The 20,682-nt window shown below is 43.9% G+C and overlaps 1 protein-coding gene across 1 annotated transcript; it reads right to left on the minus strand.

Moving 5' to 3' along the window:
* Window positions 1–3,305: 3,305 nt before the first annotated feature.
* On the minus strand, window positions 3,306–9,312 carry LOC8038405. The gene is made up of 5 exons (XM_040222277.1): window positions 9,169–9,312; window positions 6,213–6,376; window positions 6,064–6,146; window positions 4,262–4,342; window positions 3,306–3,511 (listed from the first exon to the last, which is right to left on the minus strand). The coding sequence occupies exons 1-5, from the start codon at window positions 9,310–9,312 to the stop codon at window positions 3,306–3,308; spliced, it is 678 nt and encodes a 225-aa protein (XP_040078211.1).
* Between the last annotated feature and the right edge of the window lie 11,370 nt (window positions 9,313–20,682).

Genomic DNA, 20,682 nt, shown 5'->3' on the forward strand with positions numbered 1-20,682 from the left:
TGGGGCCATTGTATTTGCATGTCTCCAGGAATGTCTTCTTCAACTCCTCTGCTAGCTTAACAGTTATTTACACTATAGCGTGTAAAAACCGATGCTGTGGTGAAGGAAAAAAACAAGTAAACTTTGAAGGCGAAGAAAAATAGCCAGGAGCAGAAATGACTAGTCTCGGGTGTTACACAATATGATTAACTATCACCAGCTCGCCTGCACACTCACTGTCTTTCAGTTATTTACAACTTCTTTAGTTTGTTAAAGTTCCATACCACTTTGTTCCGTATTTCACTAGTCCTGCTCGTGCATTTCATTATCCAGTAATTCTCATATTAATATATCTGTTATAACTATCTAGTCTCTTCCAACGTAATCGCTTGTTTCATAATATATAAGTTTCTAGACATTGTGTGTGACATCAGCATGTAATTCATAGTAGAATGTAGAGTTTTGGTGTCCATATTATAGGCCGAGTGCGCTTCATGCTGGGATGTCAAAAACCTAAACCATGCCTTTCAGACGTTCCCAGTTTATGTCCTTCCTGTTGACCTTGATAGCCATTGAGGTTTCCAGCGTGTGCGTTCCTGTTCTGCCCAAGGACGCTGGCGCCATCTCACGACAAATCTGTGAATAGGTGAGTTGTGACAGGTGCTATTTAGAAAGAGCGGGAACTTAAAACTTACAAAGTAAACTGAAGAGCATAATTGCGAAGCGTGCGAAGAGCAAGCAAACAAAACAAGGAACTACACCTGCATCTCTTTCAACTACCAACATTTATTGTTTTGAAGAGCGCACTGGTGGAATCCCAACCAAGATGTTGAAGGTCGGAAAAAGTAGAAGTGCCTTCGTCAAAGTCGCACGACGGTTCAGTAACATTGTTAGCAATGCACTCCCTCGCAAAACCCTTACTTTAAAACTCCCCCGTGAAGAAGTCTGCGCCCTACTGCCCTACTTCGTACCATCTTCTGCCTGGATTCGTATTGAGTTTTTTATATCTATTAATTTTCAATGTCTGAATCTCACTTGTAGTTTTTGATTGATTGCTCATTTTGAACAAAATCCAGACCCTTCTATTCCTCCTCAACAACGACCCTAGGAACGGTTTACTGGGAGCACCAACGATACGTTGCTGCAACGTGCCATCAAACGAATGCCCCTTTGCAAATAGGCTCGCGATGCGACGTCACTGTCGCTTTGTTCGTAATTGAAGTGTTAACCGACACAGTTCCTAAAACTCCCAGTTTTTCATAACACGCTTCAGTGTGATCCATGGAAAGAGCTTAGTGAATCAAAGGACCAAAAAAATATTTCGACGAAATAATATTTCCTGAACCTGAACATCGCATATTAGTTCACACATTCGCGTTTGAGTGTGCATCAACCCGTTGTGCGCTTTATACAAACGGCCACAACGGGTGCTTCCCTCGACTTCGGCAATAGCGGACGACGTTACTAAGCCAAAAGCGATGCAATCTTTTTTTTTTTTTTTGCGCGCGAATTGTCATTGCACGATTATTTTAATCTACCAACAAAACATACAAATATGTAGACAAAGCGATAAAAACAAAACAGATGTTCTGTCTCGTTTTTTCGACATTTATTATAGGATAGACGTCGTCGTCTGCTTTGCACTCTCTGATTGTTACCAGGTCTTTCTTCTTGTCTGCAACTTTCATACCTGCAGTTTTGGAGTGTAAATAATCTTCATGATGCGCTTAGCTACTAACGAGTGAATGGAGTTTTATTTGGGCACGGGGATTGACAAAGAACAAAAGAGGCCCGCCGACATTTAGGGGTGGCGTTTCGGCGTTGACATCTAAGCTCTCTGACAATCCTACTCTGGGTAAGGCGCCTCAAAAAGGACGAAACTCTCCAAAACATACCACCGACATCAATAGTGTAATCACCGAAGCTGACACGAAAACATCTGGTATTCGGTGCCTTCGCCGCCGGCCCTGTCGACGCGGAAAACACTGCCGCCATCTCTCGGCTGTTGCACCAATCACACGTCTTCAGTTAGCACACGGCCGCCGTATGTAGGGATTTCAAGTTTTTAATTTTTGAATAATGTAAGTTCCTTGAACAAAATTTTATACCCTTGAACCTTTGTGCACAACCTTAGCTTGATACGTTCGGGAAATGGTTTATGCGGTCCCTTCAAACGGCCATCGATCGCTTTGACTCATGCACCCTGTAGATATGTAAAGAACGGACGAGCTCCACTGCTGCCGGAACGATGGCGCCAGTACATCTGTCAGTCTGTTCTTTTGTCCTTAGCGGTTAACATTGAGCATAGCACAATCGAGTACACTCAGACGCATATGCACTCTAAAAAGAAAGGGTACATTCTTACAGCCCTTGTCCTATATACGACACCCCAAAACTTCAGTTCGACGTACAGCGCGCTGACGTCAAACAGACGGCCCCAACTTTTACGAGGTGCTTGAGAACGGTGAGATATACCTTAAAAGTTCGTAACGTAACTTAACGTTAGAAATTGCACAGTGTGAACGGGCCTTAAGTCTAGTCTCTAGAGTACATGATGACCCAATCACTGCGATCAACTGAGGAACCTCGGCAAATTACGAGGAAAAAAAAAGGAATGTGCAGCACATAAAAAAGCCTGATATATATCGCTGATTATGAGGTGATCATGCGAAACGCCCCATGATCATGTCCCATGACAGATTTTAGTTTTTTCGTTGGACTGTTTTTCCACGTCCTCGTAGGCATTGAAGTGATCTGTGGGAACATTAATGCACAGACACATTTAGGGCAACATTTTTGCGTGCCATTATTTTTTCTGCATATTCGTTTGTTAAGCTCATTTGGTAGATAGAAATGACTGACTGTTTTCATGCTCTTAGACGCAGTACAGGGTGTTCCACTCTAGCACGTGAGCGCTTTATTGTGATAGGCGTCATTCAACTGGCGAGGAAGCCTTACTTTATATTATAACTTGCATCTCTGTCCTTTGATCGGTATATCCGTATATCTTATCCAAGACAGCAGAGTGAGTTTTTTTCCGCTTCATCGCCGCCTCAGTGGAAAGAGGACGCGTAAAGAGAACATACTTTGTTCTCCCGTTGCGAAGTTTAAAACCACTATATTCAAAGCATTCACTACCCAGGTATACTATAGGAATATCATTTCTTTCGGAAATATTCGCCCACATCCATCAGTCGTAAAAAGAAAAAAACAGCAGCCTGTATAAGAGAATAGTGAACTTAACGAAGTTGCTTCGTGTGCTTATTGTAGACACTGAACAATATATTTTTAATTAAGACTTTATTTAAAACAAAAACAGTGTTCTTTCAATTTCCTTGTGCATTTTTGTCAACTTCATCGGAATCTTCATCAGATTCTCTCTCGGGCGGTGACGGCTTCGATGTTTCTTCCGTGAGGCAGGGGGACTCATACGTTTGATACTTTTCTTTTCCGCAAAGAAGCTGGTAGAGAAAGTTGCAGCAGGAGCTGGGCCCTTGGGTAAGGGCCGATTCTGGTACCCATACCTCACAACCTGAATAAGCAGAAAAAGACAAGCTTAACATGCATCTAGTCACCATTCCGTATAAATAAAATATTAAAAATCAAGGAATATCTTTAGATGTAATGTCTTTCTAGGATACGAAAATCGGCCTTACTATCAAATTCTTTTTTTTTTATTAGCCCACACTTAAAAACACGTTTGTGTTAAGTATACGACAAATGACACAAAAGTTCTATATGCCTTTTTCCCTCTTAGTTTTAAGAGAATGATTGTAGGTAATTGACATTTCTGCATCTCTACAATTTTCTAAATAAAATGCAAAGATGCACGTTGAAACCTCCTTCTTTATTCATTCACGGGTAGAAACTGATGAAAAGGAGGAGACGAGCGGAACGACGCAAGCACATGTCCAAAACTCTTGCATGCGGCGATTCAGAAGAGCCATCTTTTCCGCAGTTCGTACGTTGAATCGGACAGCTTTGACACGCCTGTGTTTCACGTTTTCAGAAAGTTTAGAGCCATTAGTTTTCGAGGCGTATTTTAAGTAAAAGGTTATTACAGTGATCTAGAAAAGACGGTTAAATAGTCTTCATCCGGGAATACTGGTTAACAAAGAAAACAAGAGTGCAAAAATTTGCATGGGCGGAAAACATCGTCGTAATTGTCCGATTCCCAGTTTATTCAGGTATATTTTGTTAACATGCTTTGATATTTTGTGCGAGAAAGTTGCGTGCATTAGTTAAAAAAAGTAAACATTACCATGCTGGTGTTTTTACGTACCGTTACCCAGATCAGACCTGACAACAGAGCACGTCGAATTGTTGGTAAAGGCCAACGTGTAGCGCCTAGTTGTATTGTGATCTGTAAAAAAAATAAAAAAAAATTGGGTTTTGTAATAGCAACAATTTTAATCAATAAAATAAGCTTACAAAAAGAATCTGTGATTCTCGGTTACCTTCGCAGACTGCTAACTTATTTTCTCGTTAGTCATTTATTTTTTAGTTTGAATAACCCACCACGTAGTAAAGTTTAGACGGCCTCCTTGAGAGCGATAATAATGCAATTAATGCAAAGGTGCAAGCGAGTTGGACGAGAATAACGATAATTACCGTTGGAGAGGGGGAACAAGGGCAACGAAGCACAAACACAAACACAGTCACCTAGCTGTGGTTGACGATTTGTGTTTCTGCTTCTTCCTTCTTGTTCCCATTCTCCGGCGATGACTATCGTTATTCTTGTCCAGCTAGCTTGCACCTTCGCATTAATTGAATTATCATCATAACCTTCAAGTGCAAGCCGTTCACCCTTGTTGGTGTTAGACTGGTGGCAGCTGTTAAAACCCGTTTGCTCCATTGAAGTCTAACTCTGGTTAGCTCAGTTGGTTGAGCGCCCCACTGAAAATGAAGAGGTCCCTAGTTCGATACCAGGACCAGGCTGATATTTTCAATCGCGCACCAGTCACCTAGCTGTGTTTGAAGAGTTGTGCTTCGTCCCCCTTCTTCTCCCTCTGCAGAAATTATTAGCGTTGTTTTCCTTGAGAGTAATACCTAACTTTTGTCATGCATCTTAAGCTTAAATATGATTAACTTGTACGTTCACCGATATTTCCAAACCAGAATTGACACTAAGCTTTTGTGTTTGTTATCACATTATTTTGATATAACTAGCAGCTTATCTGCTTCAACACTTAGTTTTAGTGACACTTTTCTATTGTAGAAATGCATGCGAAATAACCCAAGAATTTTGGAAAAATCAGTATAAAATAAAAGTTTAACATCTCGGCAGTGGTATTGCTTGATGTTCCATGACGACAGCAGAATGCCGTATTCTCCAAACTATAGTCTGTACCCGCTGTCAAGTCCGCATGAAGCAAATTTCGGTTGAAAATAAGTTTTCTTTTACATAGTCCGCACCTGGTATCTAGTCCACAATGAAAAATTCGCATACACAACGCACTTTGACGAATATAATCGCCCGCTTTAAAAGTTCCCAAAGAAGCTTGTGTTATACATAAATCATCATTGACATGTTTAATTATTTACAAACTTTATCACGCCTCGTCATAATAAACGATTCAGAAAAAAAAAACGCATCTTCCTATAGTGCACACCCGAAGATAATCCGCACCGCGTAAAGTTTTTTTACTTTTACACGTGAATATATATAGTTTGCAATTCCAAAAATACTGTCCACACGTGAACACAAACGGCTATAAAAGAAAGAAAATTATCATGCTAAAAAAGACGACGCTTTCAGAAAAGACACGCCGTCGACGCCTTGAGAAAAGACATGCTCTTAGACGATAAAGCAGTGTCCTATGTGCATATTTTCCTAGCGCATATTAGGTGTTCTTCAGGTACAAAATGACTCACGGATGTAAATATGATACGTAGCAATATTGATGTTAATTAATTAATATATTTGTATAGTTTTGATGAATAATAAGGTATTGATAGTACGATATTATTGGAAGCCCTTGCTCACCTGCCATGGTAGCTGTATTATTAGTCTGCAAGAACAAGAGTTCCAGGGCGCAGTACGGTCGTTTATTATCTATTCTAAAATAAAGATATTGCACTCACGGTTTCCTTCTTTAATCCAAAGCATATTTGCCACTGTGTAGTTTTCGGACATTTGGTACTCGGCAGGTCTTTTGAATCTAACTCTGTTGAAGTAGAAAAAAAATTCAACAGGTAGGAGAACGCATTTCGGCAACTTCACTTTTACTCACAGGGATGAATTAAGCCTTTGGTATCCCATAATAAGCTTTAAAGGTCTAGGTGGTTGTTTTCTTGGTCTGCGCATTAAATAGGGGCACTTCCCTGCATTTCCAAAAAGGGGATCTCTGTCGTAAGACCTGTAATAAATGTATTGCTTCTCTCCGGTCTCGATGAGCTGAAAATAGAATAGATTACGAGCCCATAAATATCAATACCTCTTATATCGCTCATGGAATTTATTTGAAAGTATGACTCCACACATGCTTTCAACTAGGCACTGGTGCTTTGTAGTGGTAGACAGTATTAAAGGGGTTAGGAGAGGCACAAAATAAAATATAAGGTAACTACACTGCTAGGACCCATTGTATGTTCCTATATTTCTGGTAAATTTGCTTTGAAAATGGCGCGATAGCTTTGTGGAAAAATTGATTTATAGAGAGGACCCTCGAATCCGCCCTTTTTGAAACAGCCGCCGTGGTTACTGGGCTGGTGACGTCGGTTGCTTGACGCGCGACGCCCCCTACTACTCACAGTCTGTCTTGGCGTCTCGAGCTTCATCTTCCTTGTTTACCTTCCACGTTTCTAGCATGCGGTTCGTGACGATTACGTCTACGGCATTGCTCACTTCGTCGAAGTCTTCGACTGTGTTCGCAGCAGCGATGAGTGTGATTGCTATCAAGAGATGTAGGGAGCTGGTCATTTTAACTGCGACCCATTGGCGACCAGCTTCAAAGACGAAGAATAGTGGACGAACTTGCCGTGGTCGCTGTCGCCCGTGGCAATCTTGCAGGTGCATGCAGGATGGAAGGTCAAAGGACCAGGGCAATATCGAGAATGGCGTTGGGGTAGCCGAGATCCGTGATTGGTTTTGATCGTACCGTGGCGAGGCGAGCTTGAGCGATCGTGGGAGCGCCCAGAATGAGAGCGCGTGCGAGATCCCGTTTTTATGAGCACCATGGTGGGACTAACTTGGGCAGTGTTGCCTGCTAGCCAGATAAAATTATCAACATTCGGAAAATGATTATTTTAATTACTAGAGCTCTAAAAGTGCGAAACTTTGTGTACATGCTATGTAGCCAATTGGAATTTCATTTCAAAAATAATCTACCCGTTTAATTTTTGTGTCTTAACCCCTTTAAGGAATGACCAGACGTAGCCAGTTGGCGACATTTGTAACTTCGCAGCCGGTGTTGTTTGTTCCTACCGGAGATTTCTGCCGTATGTTGGCGCTTCAATGAAACACTTGAGGCTAACCACGACCTACTCTCCAAAAAATCTGAAGCGACTACTTTCTCGCAAATAACTTTATAGAGCCAATCGCTGTAATCTACAGAGAAAGCTCGGCGAATGACGAGGTCTATGTATAGACGCTTTAATCACGCGCCAGGTTGCGCCGCCATTGCCGACCTTCTCTTGCCTTAGTAAGACGCCGAGACATTGAAGCGGTCGTTGATGAGCCTTTACAAAGTCCTATGCTGGGGAGAAGGACACAGTAGCATCTAAAGTGTCAATAACCTGTCTTTTTGTGGTAAAGATGAAGTGAAGTAAACGGAATAAGAAGGGGAAAAAAAACTAAAGGACGTTTATGGCGGCGCCCATGCCCAGCTGCCTAAAAAACGTCCATAGACTTAAAAAAAAAAACAGGCCACGTTTTGACAATGAGCACGACAAAACGTGCTCAGTCTCACAGCTTAGTTTTTTTATGCCTATAGATCAGTTTATCCTCGTCATTCGCCGAGCTTTCTGCGTAGATTACAGCGATTCGCTCCTCCAAGTCCTTTAAGGGAAAGTAGTCGCCCCAGATTTCTTGGAGTGTAGTAATCTTAATTTGTCGATTCTACCAATAGGTTCATTTAGTTAGATGCATAATCAGATTGGCCCATGCTTGCATAATATAGTAGTACACGAAGAAAATACAAACATACTAAAAAGCAATCAAAGAGTGCACAAGCTCTTCGAAATCTAGTTTTTCATTTATGAGAGAGTTGATGATGATTTTCGAGACATGGTGGGTGAAAACATACAAAGAGGAATTAGACCACGCATGATGAGTTCATACATGAGAACGCATGGAATTCTTTTTAACGAAATTTATGCTCCCATGAATTTGACCTACCGTCCGTCCGTCCGTCCATCGAGAGTCAGCGCTTAAGCGCATGATGCGTAAGTTGCAAAGCATGTCAGCACAACGGGTTCTGTTACCATATCATCATAAACAAAACAATGTACAAAAGTACTTTCTGAGGGTTAAACTGATGTTTAACTAATCTTTTTATAGTCAAACTAATTAAACCACCTGGAATTGGATTTCAGAACCTGTCGGGCCGCAGCTCGATGCTCTTCCTCTGAGCCAGCATAGCGACGACCTACGTATATACCGGCTAAGCTGCGTGCTCTGCCCTACGTCTCCTACTACAAGTTACCCCACGCCGATACTCTGTGCATGATGATGTTGCAGAGGAAGGCGATGGCATTCAATTTACAATCCGTTCTTCGCTCCCTTAGACAACTTTTTAAAGTCTTTCAGACAACCTTAAAGATTATCTTTTACAATAATTTATTTCATGCCTTATTGACCTTTGGAGATTGCTTGGCGGCAATTCTTACAATACGCGTACTCGTACCGGTGTCCTTGTAGCGCACATATTAGCACGCCTGTAATCTCTATGGTATATCGTTCTAATTAAGCCCCTTCCCCTTTTCAAGAATAACGATTGTTAAACATGATTACAAATAAGGCAACATAAATATTCAACCTGAGGCCGTAGGGCTTGGTTTGATCAGTGTGCATGTAGACATGACGGCCACAGTGCGTCTCAGTACCACCTGAGTTCGTTTAGTGTGCGCGTTTAGATAGACATGAGAGAACACATGTTATTTAAAGCTAATCGATCGAACGTATAATACGCCAGAAATAAGGTTTGTCAACCGAGGTGTCGCAACGAATTAAGAAAGTAATTTACTCACATCCGTCATATTCTGGTAGTCAGACGCGTTGTCATTAATGTAGAAAGGAGGTTCTTGTCGTGGAAATCCTATAGTCGTTAATGGATTTAGAACTTCGCCCATGGCCGTCACCGCGAAAGTCAGCTGAAAAAGAAACACGAACATCGTTCGTTAATTTCTGAGAGCCCGAAAAACGAACAAACTGTCGAAGCCTGAAGTTTCGCTCAAACCATCTCTGTCTCTCTCTATATATATATATAGCTCAAAAGAATAGAAACATGGCGCCTGTATTCTCTGTATAAAATGTAAAATTCCACATACTCAGAAAGCTTGGGCGTACTACGTAAGTCGCTGGAAGGCAAGGAGCTTAAAAAAAAAAAAAAGAAGAAACGCAGTTTTTTGTGTTTTATTTATTTGCTCGCTGCTAGCGATTGGTTAGCATCAGGTCTGTTTTGATCAACAATCGTCTTGGACATACCGAAACTAATAGCGATGGAATATTCACAAGGTTTGCGATAAAAAGACGGAAGGGTCTGGTTCATAAACAAGGAAAATTAGGCACGAGTCATACCTCCTCCCGTAAGATAATGATAATTAATTTAAAAAAAACTTAAAAGAAAAAAATATTTTAACAGTCTAATTAAGACACGCGTGTCAAAAAAAAGATTTACGCGGAAAAAAATTTAGAGCAATATTGACGGCGAGAGATTTATTTTAAATTCTGCCCGCTAAATACATGACGTCATTGGTCACTCCGGAATGACCATCTCGGTCGTGAAGCCGATGCACCTCTCCTCCACGCGCCCGAAATGCCCAGAGAGAAAACAAGCGGAAAGAGGGTGACTGCCGACTAAATCGCGTCTCGCGCCGTCAATATTTCTCTTTCTTTTTTTTCTTTTTTTTCGCGTAATATTAATTTTTTTGACACGCGTGTCCCAACCAGACTTAAAATTTTTTTTTTTTTCTTTTCAGGGGCCTTTTAATAACGAAAGAAATCTCTACACATTTTGCTCACGTCTGAAAAGCATTACAACAATTACTTATAATTTGGGTCAATGGCTTGTCACAAGACAGTGTTAAATAAATTTTAATGTTATTTCAGGTGACAGCTTGAGAATATGAAGTCAGTTTTAAGTAACTATAACCAGTAATCCCAACAAATGTTGTTAATAAAGCATGTAACAACCGAATCACCGGCCCAGCGGCACATGGGAATATGGAGGTTGTGGTAGGGTTGCCTTGCTGCACGCCCATCCGGGAGGAACAAACGAAGCCGGGGTTCTCAAAACAAGAAATTACATTTATTAAAGTAACAGCAAAGGGTTGTTAGTAGGGAAGTATAACAATGCCGGGCATTCGACCTACGCGTCTCCGTTCCCTCGATCCGTCCCCGTCTTCTTTGGGCGTGTCCCCTCTTTTATATCTTCTCGCGCCTGTCCTTCCTGCGCTGTTGCGCGAACCGGACATCCTCCAATCTGGGTGGTCAGCAGCGGCCCCTGGCCGTGGTGGCCGATCCTCGCTGCCACAAGGTAGAGAAAAATATCAAAAGGAAGCTCCAAAATTACGAAACGACAGTAATGAAACCTCACAGTAACATAAAAACGGAATGCTACCTTGTATGATTTGTGAACTGAATTAATTACATCATAAAAAATTAAACACAATCTAGACAAATCTAAACATGTTTACTTCCTCGCATTTCTTATGAAACGCCGTTACACTGGACTCCGACTCCGAATGTCCGTCCGACGTCGACACTATTATGGAATTCGAAACCCAGCAGAAAACTTTTCCAGATATCCATCAATCGATCTACCTTTATTTCACAAAAAAAAAAAAAAAAAAAAAAAGTGGAAAGATTTGGTCGTAGTATGATGGAATAAAACTTTCGAGTGCACAGACCTTCCTAGTCTGATAGCATTAGGAAATATAGGGGTGAGCTGGTGACTTGCGCCAAAAAATACCTCCGAAGTTGCTGGAGAAAACGTAATAGTACAAGGATCGCTTTTTTTACAGCAAAGCTCTTCATGGCTAGGGTTCCGTGGATTTTTCTTTCGTGTGCGTGACCAAAAACTCTACGCTCGCACAGCTCGCCCTTTGCCGTCGTTACAAGCCGCTTGCGTGCCTAATTTCCTTTCCTTCCGCTCTTCCCAGGTGGCGGCCCCGTCGCGCGTGTCTAGTTACCTTTGGCTCTTCTGGGTGGCGATAGTCGTCCACGCGAATGTATATGAAAAACCAGAAAGACAAATTGTCGTGCTCCATTTTCAATTTCCCTTCTCTTCTCTCGTCGTAATGTCCACTTGTTGTCCGGACTCCCGAGGAGAAATGCGCCTACGAAGAGAAACGGCGGAAAATTAACGAGAATGTCAGCGGCGGCGACGGGCGGCACTGGCGAGCAAGCGCGTGCGTGGCCGAGTTGTTACTGCGCTTGACTGTCGCGCGGAAGGTGTAGGTTCGATTCCAGTCGCCGGACTGTCATTTTATTTATTCTTTCAACTTGGCCTTCTCGTAACTTCGACAACATTCACGCCTGATCGTGTTCCGGTTGTTCTACGCACCGACAGTTCTACGTCGAATGATCCAGAAACCAAAGAGGGTAGGTACATAAGGGTCTCCGCAAGGCGGGCTGAGTCAGTCTCGCCCCTGCGTTTGATCCTGCTGCCCGCCGACTTCGACGCCCGCGACGCTCTGTTGTTATCGTCTGTTTCCTTTTTGTTTTGGGCACAAGTTAGCCACATTAAACGTTTATTTCTTCCTGTTTATTTATTGTTCTTTTGGTCACTACCCGTCACAATATAAACTATAACACCCTATCTTGTATCTTGCTCCGACGTTCCAGCCGGAATCCGGCCAAATAACCATCGGTTGTTGCTGTTTGTTTGTTTTTTTTTCCTTCCTTTTCAGTAATATCTACGCCTCCGGCCCCGGCCACCATGCCCATTATATACATATATATTGCGGCGACCAAGTAGCGCGATGAGCGCTGCCAACTTGGGAGCCGAAGTGCCCGAGGAACCGCGCGTGCTGAGGCGTGATTGCACGAGCCTTTCAGAATAGATTTAGTCTTGGCTGGACAAACCGTCGTCTCCGCCTGCTTATTCTTTGTCCCCAAAACACCCTCACAATAAATATATATATATATATATATATATATATATATATATATATATATATATATATATATATATATATATATATATATATATATATATATATATATATATATATATATATATATATATCGATTTGTGAACCAGCTTAAACAACGGAGCCAAACCCCGCATTTGTAAATGACTTCTGCGCACGCGTTCGCGTCGTAGTGCCGGTATTAGCGGCGAGATGTTTTGGTGGCGCCCTCCTATGGTTCCCCCTTGTGAAGTCATTACCTTGCTAACAACAAGTTCATTGGTGTTTGTACTGGGCATGGTGGAAGCCTGAAATCATTGCGCTCTCAAAGCAACACTCAATTACTCAATTTCTAAGTGAGAGATAAAAAAAAATAAACTGTTTCTCTCTACCTGCACCACCTGACGGTATGACAGGTTTGATCCAATATAATATAAAAAATGAGGGCCGTAATTGACGAAACGTTTCTTTAGTCCTTAAAGCCAATTAAAAAGGAAAACAGGGAGACAGTTGAACGGTGGCATTGGAACGAACTTGGAGAATCTTGCGAGCAATTATGAGTATTTGTGTTTCGTTTTTTTCTTTTGGTATTAAGTTATTAATTGTTGTTCCGCTTGGTCCTGCCTCTTGCCTTCTGTGTTCTTGACGACGAGGAAGTTGTCTTCTCCTTTAAAATTTTCGTACTGGAATATATAAGAAAATGAATTGGAAACAATCTTAAAATTTTATTCTCTTTATTAATTGTTAAAATTAATTATTAATAATATAAATATAATTATTAATAATTATAAATTATTAAAGCAACACTGCCAACAGCGTCGAAATTAAAGTTCTTTCATTCCTCTTATTTCCGTCGATGGTATACCCTTTCCGACGTCATAGTCAGCTTTTGGGCCAATCGTGGAAGGCCGACCACAGCGACGCTTTCGGTCGCGCACGTCGCCAATAAGTAACGTTCTGTAATGCCATCAACATCCATATAAAAAATACTTGTATCCAAGCGGTTATGAGCGCTACTCGTAGTCAGAAAGAAAACAAAAACAGGGGGGGGGGGGGGGAGGGGGGGGGAGGGGTTAGGCACGTCACTGCCAGACGGTGCCGTTTCCGAGTCCTTAAAATGATTATTCGACGCGTTTACAGTGAATGTCACACAAGTTTCGAAACGGGTGTTATGCTTTTATCCTTTTCCGTAAAAAAAGCTTACGTCAACTTCTTCTTAGGCAAAAAAAAAGGTCAACGCAAAAAATTAATACTAAGGAAAAGAAATGTGGCCGAACTCGCTGCACAGATGAATGTCGAAATTCCATAACATTGTGCACCGCCTTTAAACTGCGTAAACGTTTCTCGATTTAACTGCTGTGGAAATTCTCGGAATATTTTTTTCGACGCCTGTGAAGTTCTCTATTACATCTAAAACAAATATACATTATGTATTGTTCAAACTGTTCACTTCTCGCTGACGGGCCTCCCGCGACCAACCTCTGACTTTTGTTGTAGCACTATCACAATTAAAGTGAAAAGAGTCAAAGTACAGGCTAGCTGGTGGAAGTCAACCATTTCGTCGTTTACCCTGAGACTGGGTTTTTTTTAGAAGAGCAGAAGTAACAGAAAAAACAGAGACCTGTCTGTTTTTTCTGTTACTTCTGCTCTTCTAAAAAAAACCCAGTCTCAGGGTAAACGACAAAATGGTTGACAATTAAAGTGCTTCACTTTTACTGTATCTATATAAACATAATAAAACCCTTGGCAGCCGTGTTTGGCGTTCAGAAGCTAATATATCGTATCACATTTGTTGGGCCGATTTACCTCTTGTATGCATAATAGACCCTTTCCGAAATTCAGTGCCATCTGGTGGCTGAAATGGCGGTTTAACTTTTGCCAAACGAATGGCGGCAATGAACCCGTAGCCTGCAGTATTTTATTGGGCACCGTCACTTTTGCATGTCAACAGCAGACGAGAATAAACTTTTCGCTATACAGGTTTTTCTGGATCATCTCTTCCAGTGTCGATTCACACAACGAAGCAACCAGTCAGAACGAAGCGCCAACCCAGACAGACGCCTTGATAAAGTTCTATAAGTCAAGGGCTTTCGAAGTCGATTTTGTGCCACTAACAGGTTCACTGGGCTCGAATTAGAGAAATGAACACTTACGCAACGCTTGCATTCAATTTCGGTTTCGCAATGTGCTAACGTCTAGAATGTATAGTCCTCGAATCCTCAGCTTAGGAGTATCTTCAACATGTTCCTTCATCAGTAAATAGAAAGCCACCATTGGTATGGCACATATGCCATTTTAGATGGTGATGATAGTGATCAAAGTGGCCAGACTGAATTTCGGAAGGGGTCTATAGCTGTAGGAATAACAGATGCGCGTTGCCCGCTTTGTTGGTTAAGGGGTATTCACACGAGGGAGAAATCCCGGGGATTTCTCCCAGGCACGCGCATCCCACGACGAAAACGTTAGGCTTTGCGATGTGCAAAAGCCTCGCGTTTTTATCACGAGATGCGCGCGTGCCGGGGAGAAATCCCCGGGATTTCTCCCTCGTGTGAATACCCCTTTAAGGGATATTCCCACGAGGGAGAAATCCCGGGGATTTCTCCCCGGCACGCGCGCATCACGAGATGAAAACGCGAGGCTTTTGCACATCGCAAAGCCTGACGTTTTCGTCGTGGGATGCGCGTGCCGGGGAGAAATCGAGAAATCCCCGGGATTTCTCCCTCGTGGGAATATTCCTTTATGATAACCGATTCAGACGACGGACTGATCCGCGAACGGATTGATCACATGACGGCATGTCCGAGGTTCGTCCACCTCCCAAGTGCATCCACCCAAAAATGACGACGAACAGACACCAACGAGGACAGACCTAATCTGTTCGCCACCCGACAGTACCGCGAAACTCCAACATCGCACAATGGCAAAATTGTCGAAGGGAGAAATCGACATCTGCTACCGCGGTAGAGAATCGGACACCGCCGTTACATACAGATCAAGAGAGAACACCGTGATAGGCTACGTGCGAAGCGCCACTAGCTTACTAACCCAATGCATGACAGTGACATAGGCATGGTCCTGCTCGAGAAAACTTCGGTGGCCGAGTGGCCTAGCGCACCAGCTCCGAGCACGTGGAGTAAAATCTTGCGCTGCAGAACCCTGGGATCCTGAGTTCAATCCCCACCCCTCTCCATTTCGATCTGGATGAGCATCGTACCGGCGTGCGGTCGTGTACCCCTACTGCGTGATGCACGTTAAAGACCCCAGGCTAGCGGTTGTACTGCACTGGCTGGATTTCTCATCTACAGCTGAGAGACAAGTCGCCAGTTGAGGCCGACAAACTTTAGGCTGTACAAACATACACACCACCCAATTTTCTTTCCTGACAATCCGGTTTTACTGAAATGTCGCACACCGTTTTGGTATTTCTTCTTTGACGAACATCTGAATATACCATAGACCTTCCATTTTCTTTTATAAACATTCAAGTTTTCAATTTTGGGGCCAGGGTAACAGTGCAACATCCAACAGTCATCGTTTTAGTGGCAGCACAAGAAGCGCTGGGCGTTTCATTCGTATGTTCAGCCACGGCCGGACTGGAAAGCGCGCGCTCTCTTTCTCTTCTTACGGCCTTTGCAATCGCCCGGGAGTCAATGGCATTTTTTCTCCGCGTGTAGTTCACTTGCTTGCCGCCAGGGGCGCAACCACTTCACCCCTCTCGGAGAGTCCCTTCGAGCTGCTATCTGCTATCCGGTGAAACACATTAGTGAGTTTGGGTGCGCCGCCTGTGTTAGCTGTTGACTACGAGTAACAGAGGTGATCCTCTGTTCGTCTTATTGGAAGGCCAGGATCAAAGCGGACTTCATTATTCAAATTCTAGGTTCCTCGCACTTCTAGACAACATTGTTTTTTTTTTTGTTTTTTTTTTAAGGCTGTCAAGCACCTTTCGCGTATAAATGTGCACGAAGTTCTGCAGCTACTCATTGCACCCTATCTTGATGACGCGCCAATCCTAAGTTGCTCAGAGGGCATTGACAACAGTCATTTAAAGCGCTTGGCAGGTTTAATTCGCAACAAGTTCCTAAGAATTCTTCTGATTAACCATACAAAGACGGTCACGGACAGAAACGAAAAATCAGCTGGATATGTGCACAAGCCCTCGAGGAAGCAGTTTAGGCTGTAATATGCACTGTGCAAAAATTGTACAGACAACTACACCCTCGTCTAGAGCAGCTGACCGACTTCATGTACGGCCTATGAAATAATGATGCAGAACACGGCAATAGATAGATTGGGCCTGCTTATATTTCACGAGAGTGTACGAATTATTTATCATTTAAAGTTCCTCCACGTAGAAGGGGTCCGTCTCCTTCTGTTCTTGAGTTGCAACATAAGTCCAGGAGGTAAAGACGAGTATAGTTTTTCCGCAATTGCATTCGCTGTCTCTACTTACTACTTTTTACTCCCGAATCTCTCGGAGATGTGCGTCAAATAGTCACCGTTTTGGGTTCATCAGAAGCGCATTAGATAGTGGGTGAGGGTCTAAAGGTAAGGATCAGGTGTCAAAGGCTATAAAAAATCTCGGCGGCAAGTTGCGACAGCGCTGGGATACACTGTCAGACACGCTCTTTCCAAACGGCCAAGGGTAGCCTAGGGGTGAGATGACAGCGCCCCCCGCGAATTGCGGCAGGAGGTGGCGATTGCCCCAATTGCAAAGGCCGTAATAAGAGAAAGAGAGCGCGCGCTTCCAGTCCGGCCGTGGTTCAGCCTCCAACAAGCGCGCGCTTGGTCGCTTTGTTGCCTTCCATCACGATTTCATGGAGAGTACACAATCAAAGCGGGCGTCGAAGTGCCATAGGTTGCTTCCATTGACGTCAATAGAGAGTTTTAGAATAGCGTAAAGACCCCTTGGCGTCAGCACTGCGTACAACGCACGCTAGCTGTCAACGTAACGTTAAGCGCGTTGAACGCGCACTTTTTGTACAGCGAAAGGCAAACGCATACGTAACGATAAGTAAAGACTTGCAGCGCCATCTAGATGTGCTCCTGCCAACTGCTTCAAAAAATTCGGTCAAGCCAATTTAACACCGCGAATCTCCTCACTTTGCTACGAAGTGCGTGAATCTCTTTCTAGTTGCCTGTTGTAAACGTGTTTCGTCTTTTTTTTTTTATTTTTAGGGTTGTGCGACCAGCAGTTTGATCTATGGTACGCCCCATTGTGTTGTGGGATCCCAACTATCTTACGTTAGTCTCGTCATTTGCTTGGAAGTATGCAAGCAATAGGTCGCACCGCTCGCGTACCGACCGCACGGTAAACACCTTTTTGGCTTCGACGGCCTCGCCAACGTTCTTGGCTACCGACACCCATCATTGTGGACGCTCGAAAGAGTTCGTCGTGTTGATTTCTTTGAGGAGGTTGTGGGTCGCCTGTCAATACCGCCCGATCAGGCCGAGTTCCACTCGCTCCGAGCAAGTCACACGGGGAAGCACTACTATAGAGAAAAGGCTCAATCTGTACTTAAAGAACCTCTAACGCGACAAAAAAAAATTCATGCTAGGCGTTGAAATGGCAAGACATTACAAAAAAATTGTTTCACTATAGAGTTGCGTAGTTTCTTTTTTATAAAAAATAGAAATACGAGGCCCAATTCAAAGTTCCCGCCAGTGCACTCTGACGTAACAGTGTATCGCAAGGTGTCGGGGCGGTTAGAAGGGAGGCATCGCCGGAAGTCACTTGAGTTGTATCCCTCCTCGTGCTTACCGCGAGCGCGTGTAATATATATATATATTTTTTTTTTGTTATTCTCCGCATCTCCACGAGCGAGCCAAGCAGACAAGGTTTCCTTTATCTGCTTTTCATCGCTTAATGTTGCTGTAAAGGTGGAAGAAGAGGAGTCAGTGAATTGACGTGATCAACTACAAGGCCTAGAAGGTGCTGTGTGAGGGACTGTCCCGGTATTTAGCAACTGAAGAAGAGATCGCACTGCATGCATTTCCGAGAGACATACAAGAGATGGATTGGTGGCTGACTGCGGTTCCCGCAGGACAGCTATTAAAATCCGTGGGTAGGCGATGAATATGCTCGATGCAAGGGGTATTCACACGAGGGAAAAATCCCGGGGATATCTCCTCGGCATGCGCGCATCACGAGACGAAAACGCGAAGCTTTTGCAGATATCAAACCTGACGTTTTCGTCGCGGTATGCGCGTGCCGTGGAGAAATCCCCGGCATTTCTCCCTCGTGGGAATACACATTACAACCCTAGGCGAAGTTTACTAAAACTCACAGGTCTCGATGTGAGACCTCAACTGCAGGTATGTAAGTTTCCTGCCCATCCCCCTGCAGCGGCGGCACTCAAGAGGCTTGAATTCAGGCATCACGATGAATCAGCTGCATGTGCACCTTGTAAACAAGTTCTACTCATGTTCTAGACAAAACATGTACTTTATGCTTGACGTTTAATTGTACTTGGTACACTCACCAGTTCGTATTCTTTAGACGGCAGGCATCTTCAGCCTGGAGAGTATCCGATGATTCAACGACCTCGGTGTCTCAACCTTTAGCAATGCGATCGGGCGTGTCGTATGCTAGCAATTCTAATTTCTGCAAGGATTCTAATTTTTTTTTTTTAACTTGATAGCTTGTTTTGTGCCCAGTATAGCTCTCTATCATCGGACTGACGGCATGCACTCGTACACTAGCTTGTACTCGCATCGCTTTCATCATTGACCTCCATCACGTCGATCCACTGACTGTTCGTCCTCAACTTTTACAGGGGGGATCGGTGGCCGGGTGGTCTAGCGCACACCAGCTCGGAGCACGTGGAGCGAAAGCTCGCGCTCCAGAACCCAGGGATCCTGGGTTCGAGTCCCACCCCTGCCCGTTTCGATCTGGATAAGCATCGTACCGGCGTGCGGTCGTGTATCTCTACTGCGTGGTGCACGTTAAAGACCCCAGGCTAGCGGTTGTAACGCACTGGCTAAATTTCTCATCTACAGCTGGGAGACTCGTCGCCCCTGTGAGGCAGACCAAGTTCTAGGCTGTATAAACACACACACAACCCAATTTTTTTAACTTTTACAGCACTCAAAATAACCAACGGTGCAGCGATAAAGAGCGAGTGGAACTGAAACTTCGTTTTCTGCGATCGCTCGTACAAAAAACAGAATAAAAATTAAAAAAAAAAGTCTTAGGTACGGTCGCGGAGAGCACGAGGAGTGGAACTTACGTGACTTCCGGCGAACCCCCTTTTAGTGACGTAGGTCGATGCCTCCCTTCTGACCGCCCCGACACCTTGCGGTACACTCTTACGTCACAGTGCCTGGCGGGAGCTTTGAATTGGGCCTCGTATTTAAATTTTTTATTAAAAAAAAACTACGCAACTCTATAGTGAAACAATCTTTTTGTAATGTCCTGATATGCCATTTCAACGACTAGCATGAAAAACAAATTCTTTTTTTTTTTTTTGCGTGTCAGAGGCTCTTTAAGTTCAGTCCGATGAAGAGGAGGGCCAAGGCTATCAGCGGTCCGGGTCTTCAGTTGGAGGCCTTGCTCGGCACCGGCTCTTTCGTCTGCCTCCAGCTCCGAACTCCGCGTGTCCTCGCCCGCCACGGGTCTTGCCCTTTTTACCTTCTTCTTTCTCTTTCTTCCACAAGGTGGAGGTCATCTTCAATGGTGAAGCGAACCCGTACAACGCGCGTAGCACTTCCACTGGTTTGCCTCATTGCCGCCATTTTCCAAACTGGAGTAGTCTCGCGCTTTCCCGTGCGCGACGAGAGCAACGAGAATGGCACGCAGGGAACCGCTACGTACGCTCGCAAAAAGCGATAGCGAGCGTACGTACGCATAGCTCGGTGCAGTACGTACGTATGGCTCATGCGCAGTGTGGAGGACGCAGCGTTAACGCTAACGTAGGGAGGGGGCTTGCGTTTGCTCTTACACGCAATACAAAAACTCTCTATTATGTCTACCATTTTGTTGTTAGGAGCAGCCTGGCGTGTGCCAAAGGTGAACGTTTCAAAGATTCATTTGACACCATCAAATACGTATTGCACTGGGGTCTATAAGTTTCACCGCAGAACATGTAACAACAAAAGGAAGACGACGACGACGACAGCTTTGGGTTACCTTCGTCTGTATCTCCTAATTCCAGCTAAATAACTAACTGTATAACGATCCTACTTGCTGACATTCCGAGGTGTCCTACAGCCAGGGAGGGATCCGATCGCAGCGCATAAGGGGCCTCCTCCGAGGAGGCCAGGATATTTGCAAAAATGTCCACCTCGGCATCGCACCTACCGGCGGCCCTCGAAGAGGACCAAGGACAAGCAAGTTCCGCCACGCTCGTAAAAGATGGGTACACAATTCCGCTGAAGGAAGCTCTCACCGGTACAATGAGCAGCTCCTCATCG

Source organism: Ixodes scapularis, unplaced genomic scaffold (genome assembly GCF_016920785.2).
Source record: "Ixodes scapularis isolate PalLabHiFi unplaced genomic scaffold, ASM1692078v2 PGA_scaffold5__190_contigs__length_132052651, whole genome shotgun sequence".
In the NCBI taxonomy this organism is placed as follows: Eukaryota; Metazoa; Arthropoda; class Arachnida; order Ixodida; family Ixodidae; genus Ixodes; species Ixodes scapularis.

Coding starts and splice junctions, on each gene's coding strand:
- LOC8038405 (XM_040222277.1), bottom strand. CDS start 9,312: ATGTTCGTGTTTCTTTTTCAGCTGACTTTCGCGGTGACGGCCATGGGC. Junction 6,377..9,168: donor ACTACCAGAATATGACGGAT/GTGAGTAAATTA, acceptor TTCTATTTTCAG/CTCATCGAGACCGGAGAGAA. Junction 4,343..6,063: donor TTGGATTAAAGAAGGAAACC/GTGAGTGCAATA, acceptor TTTTTTTTACAG/ATCACAATACAACTAGGCGC.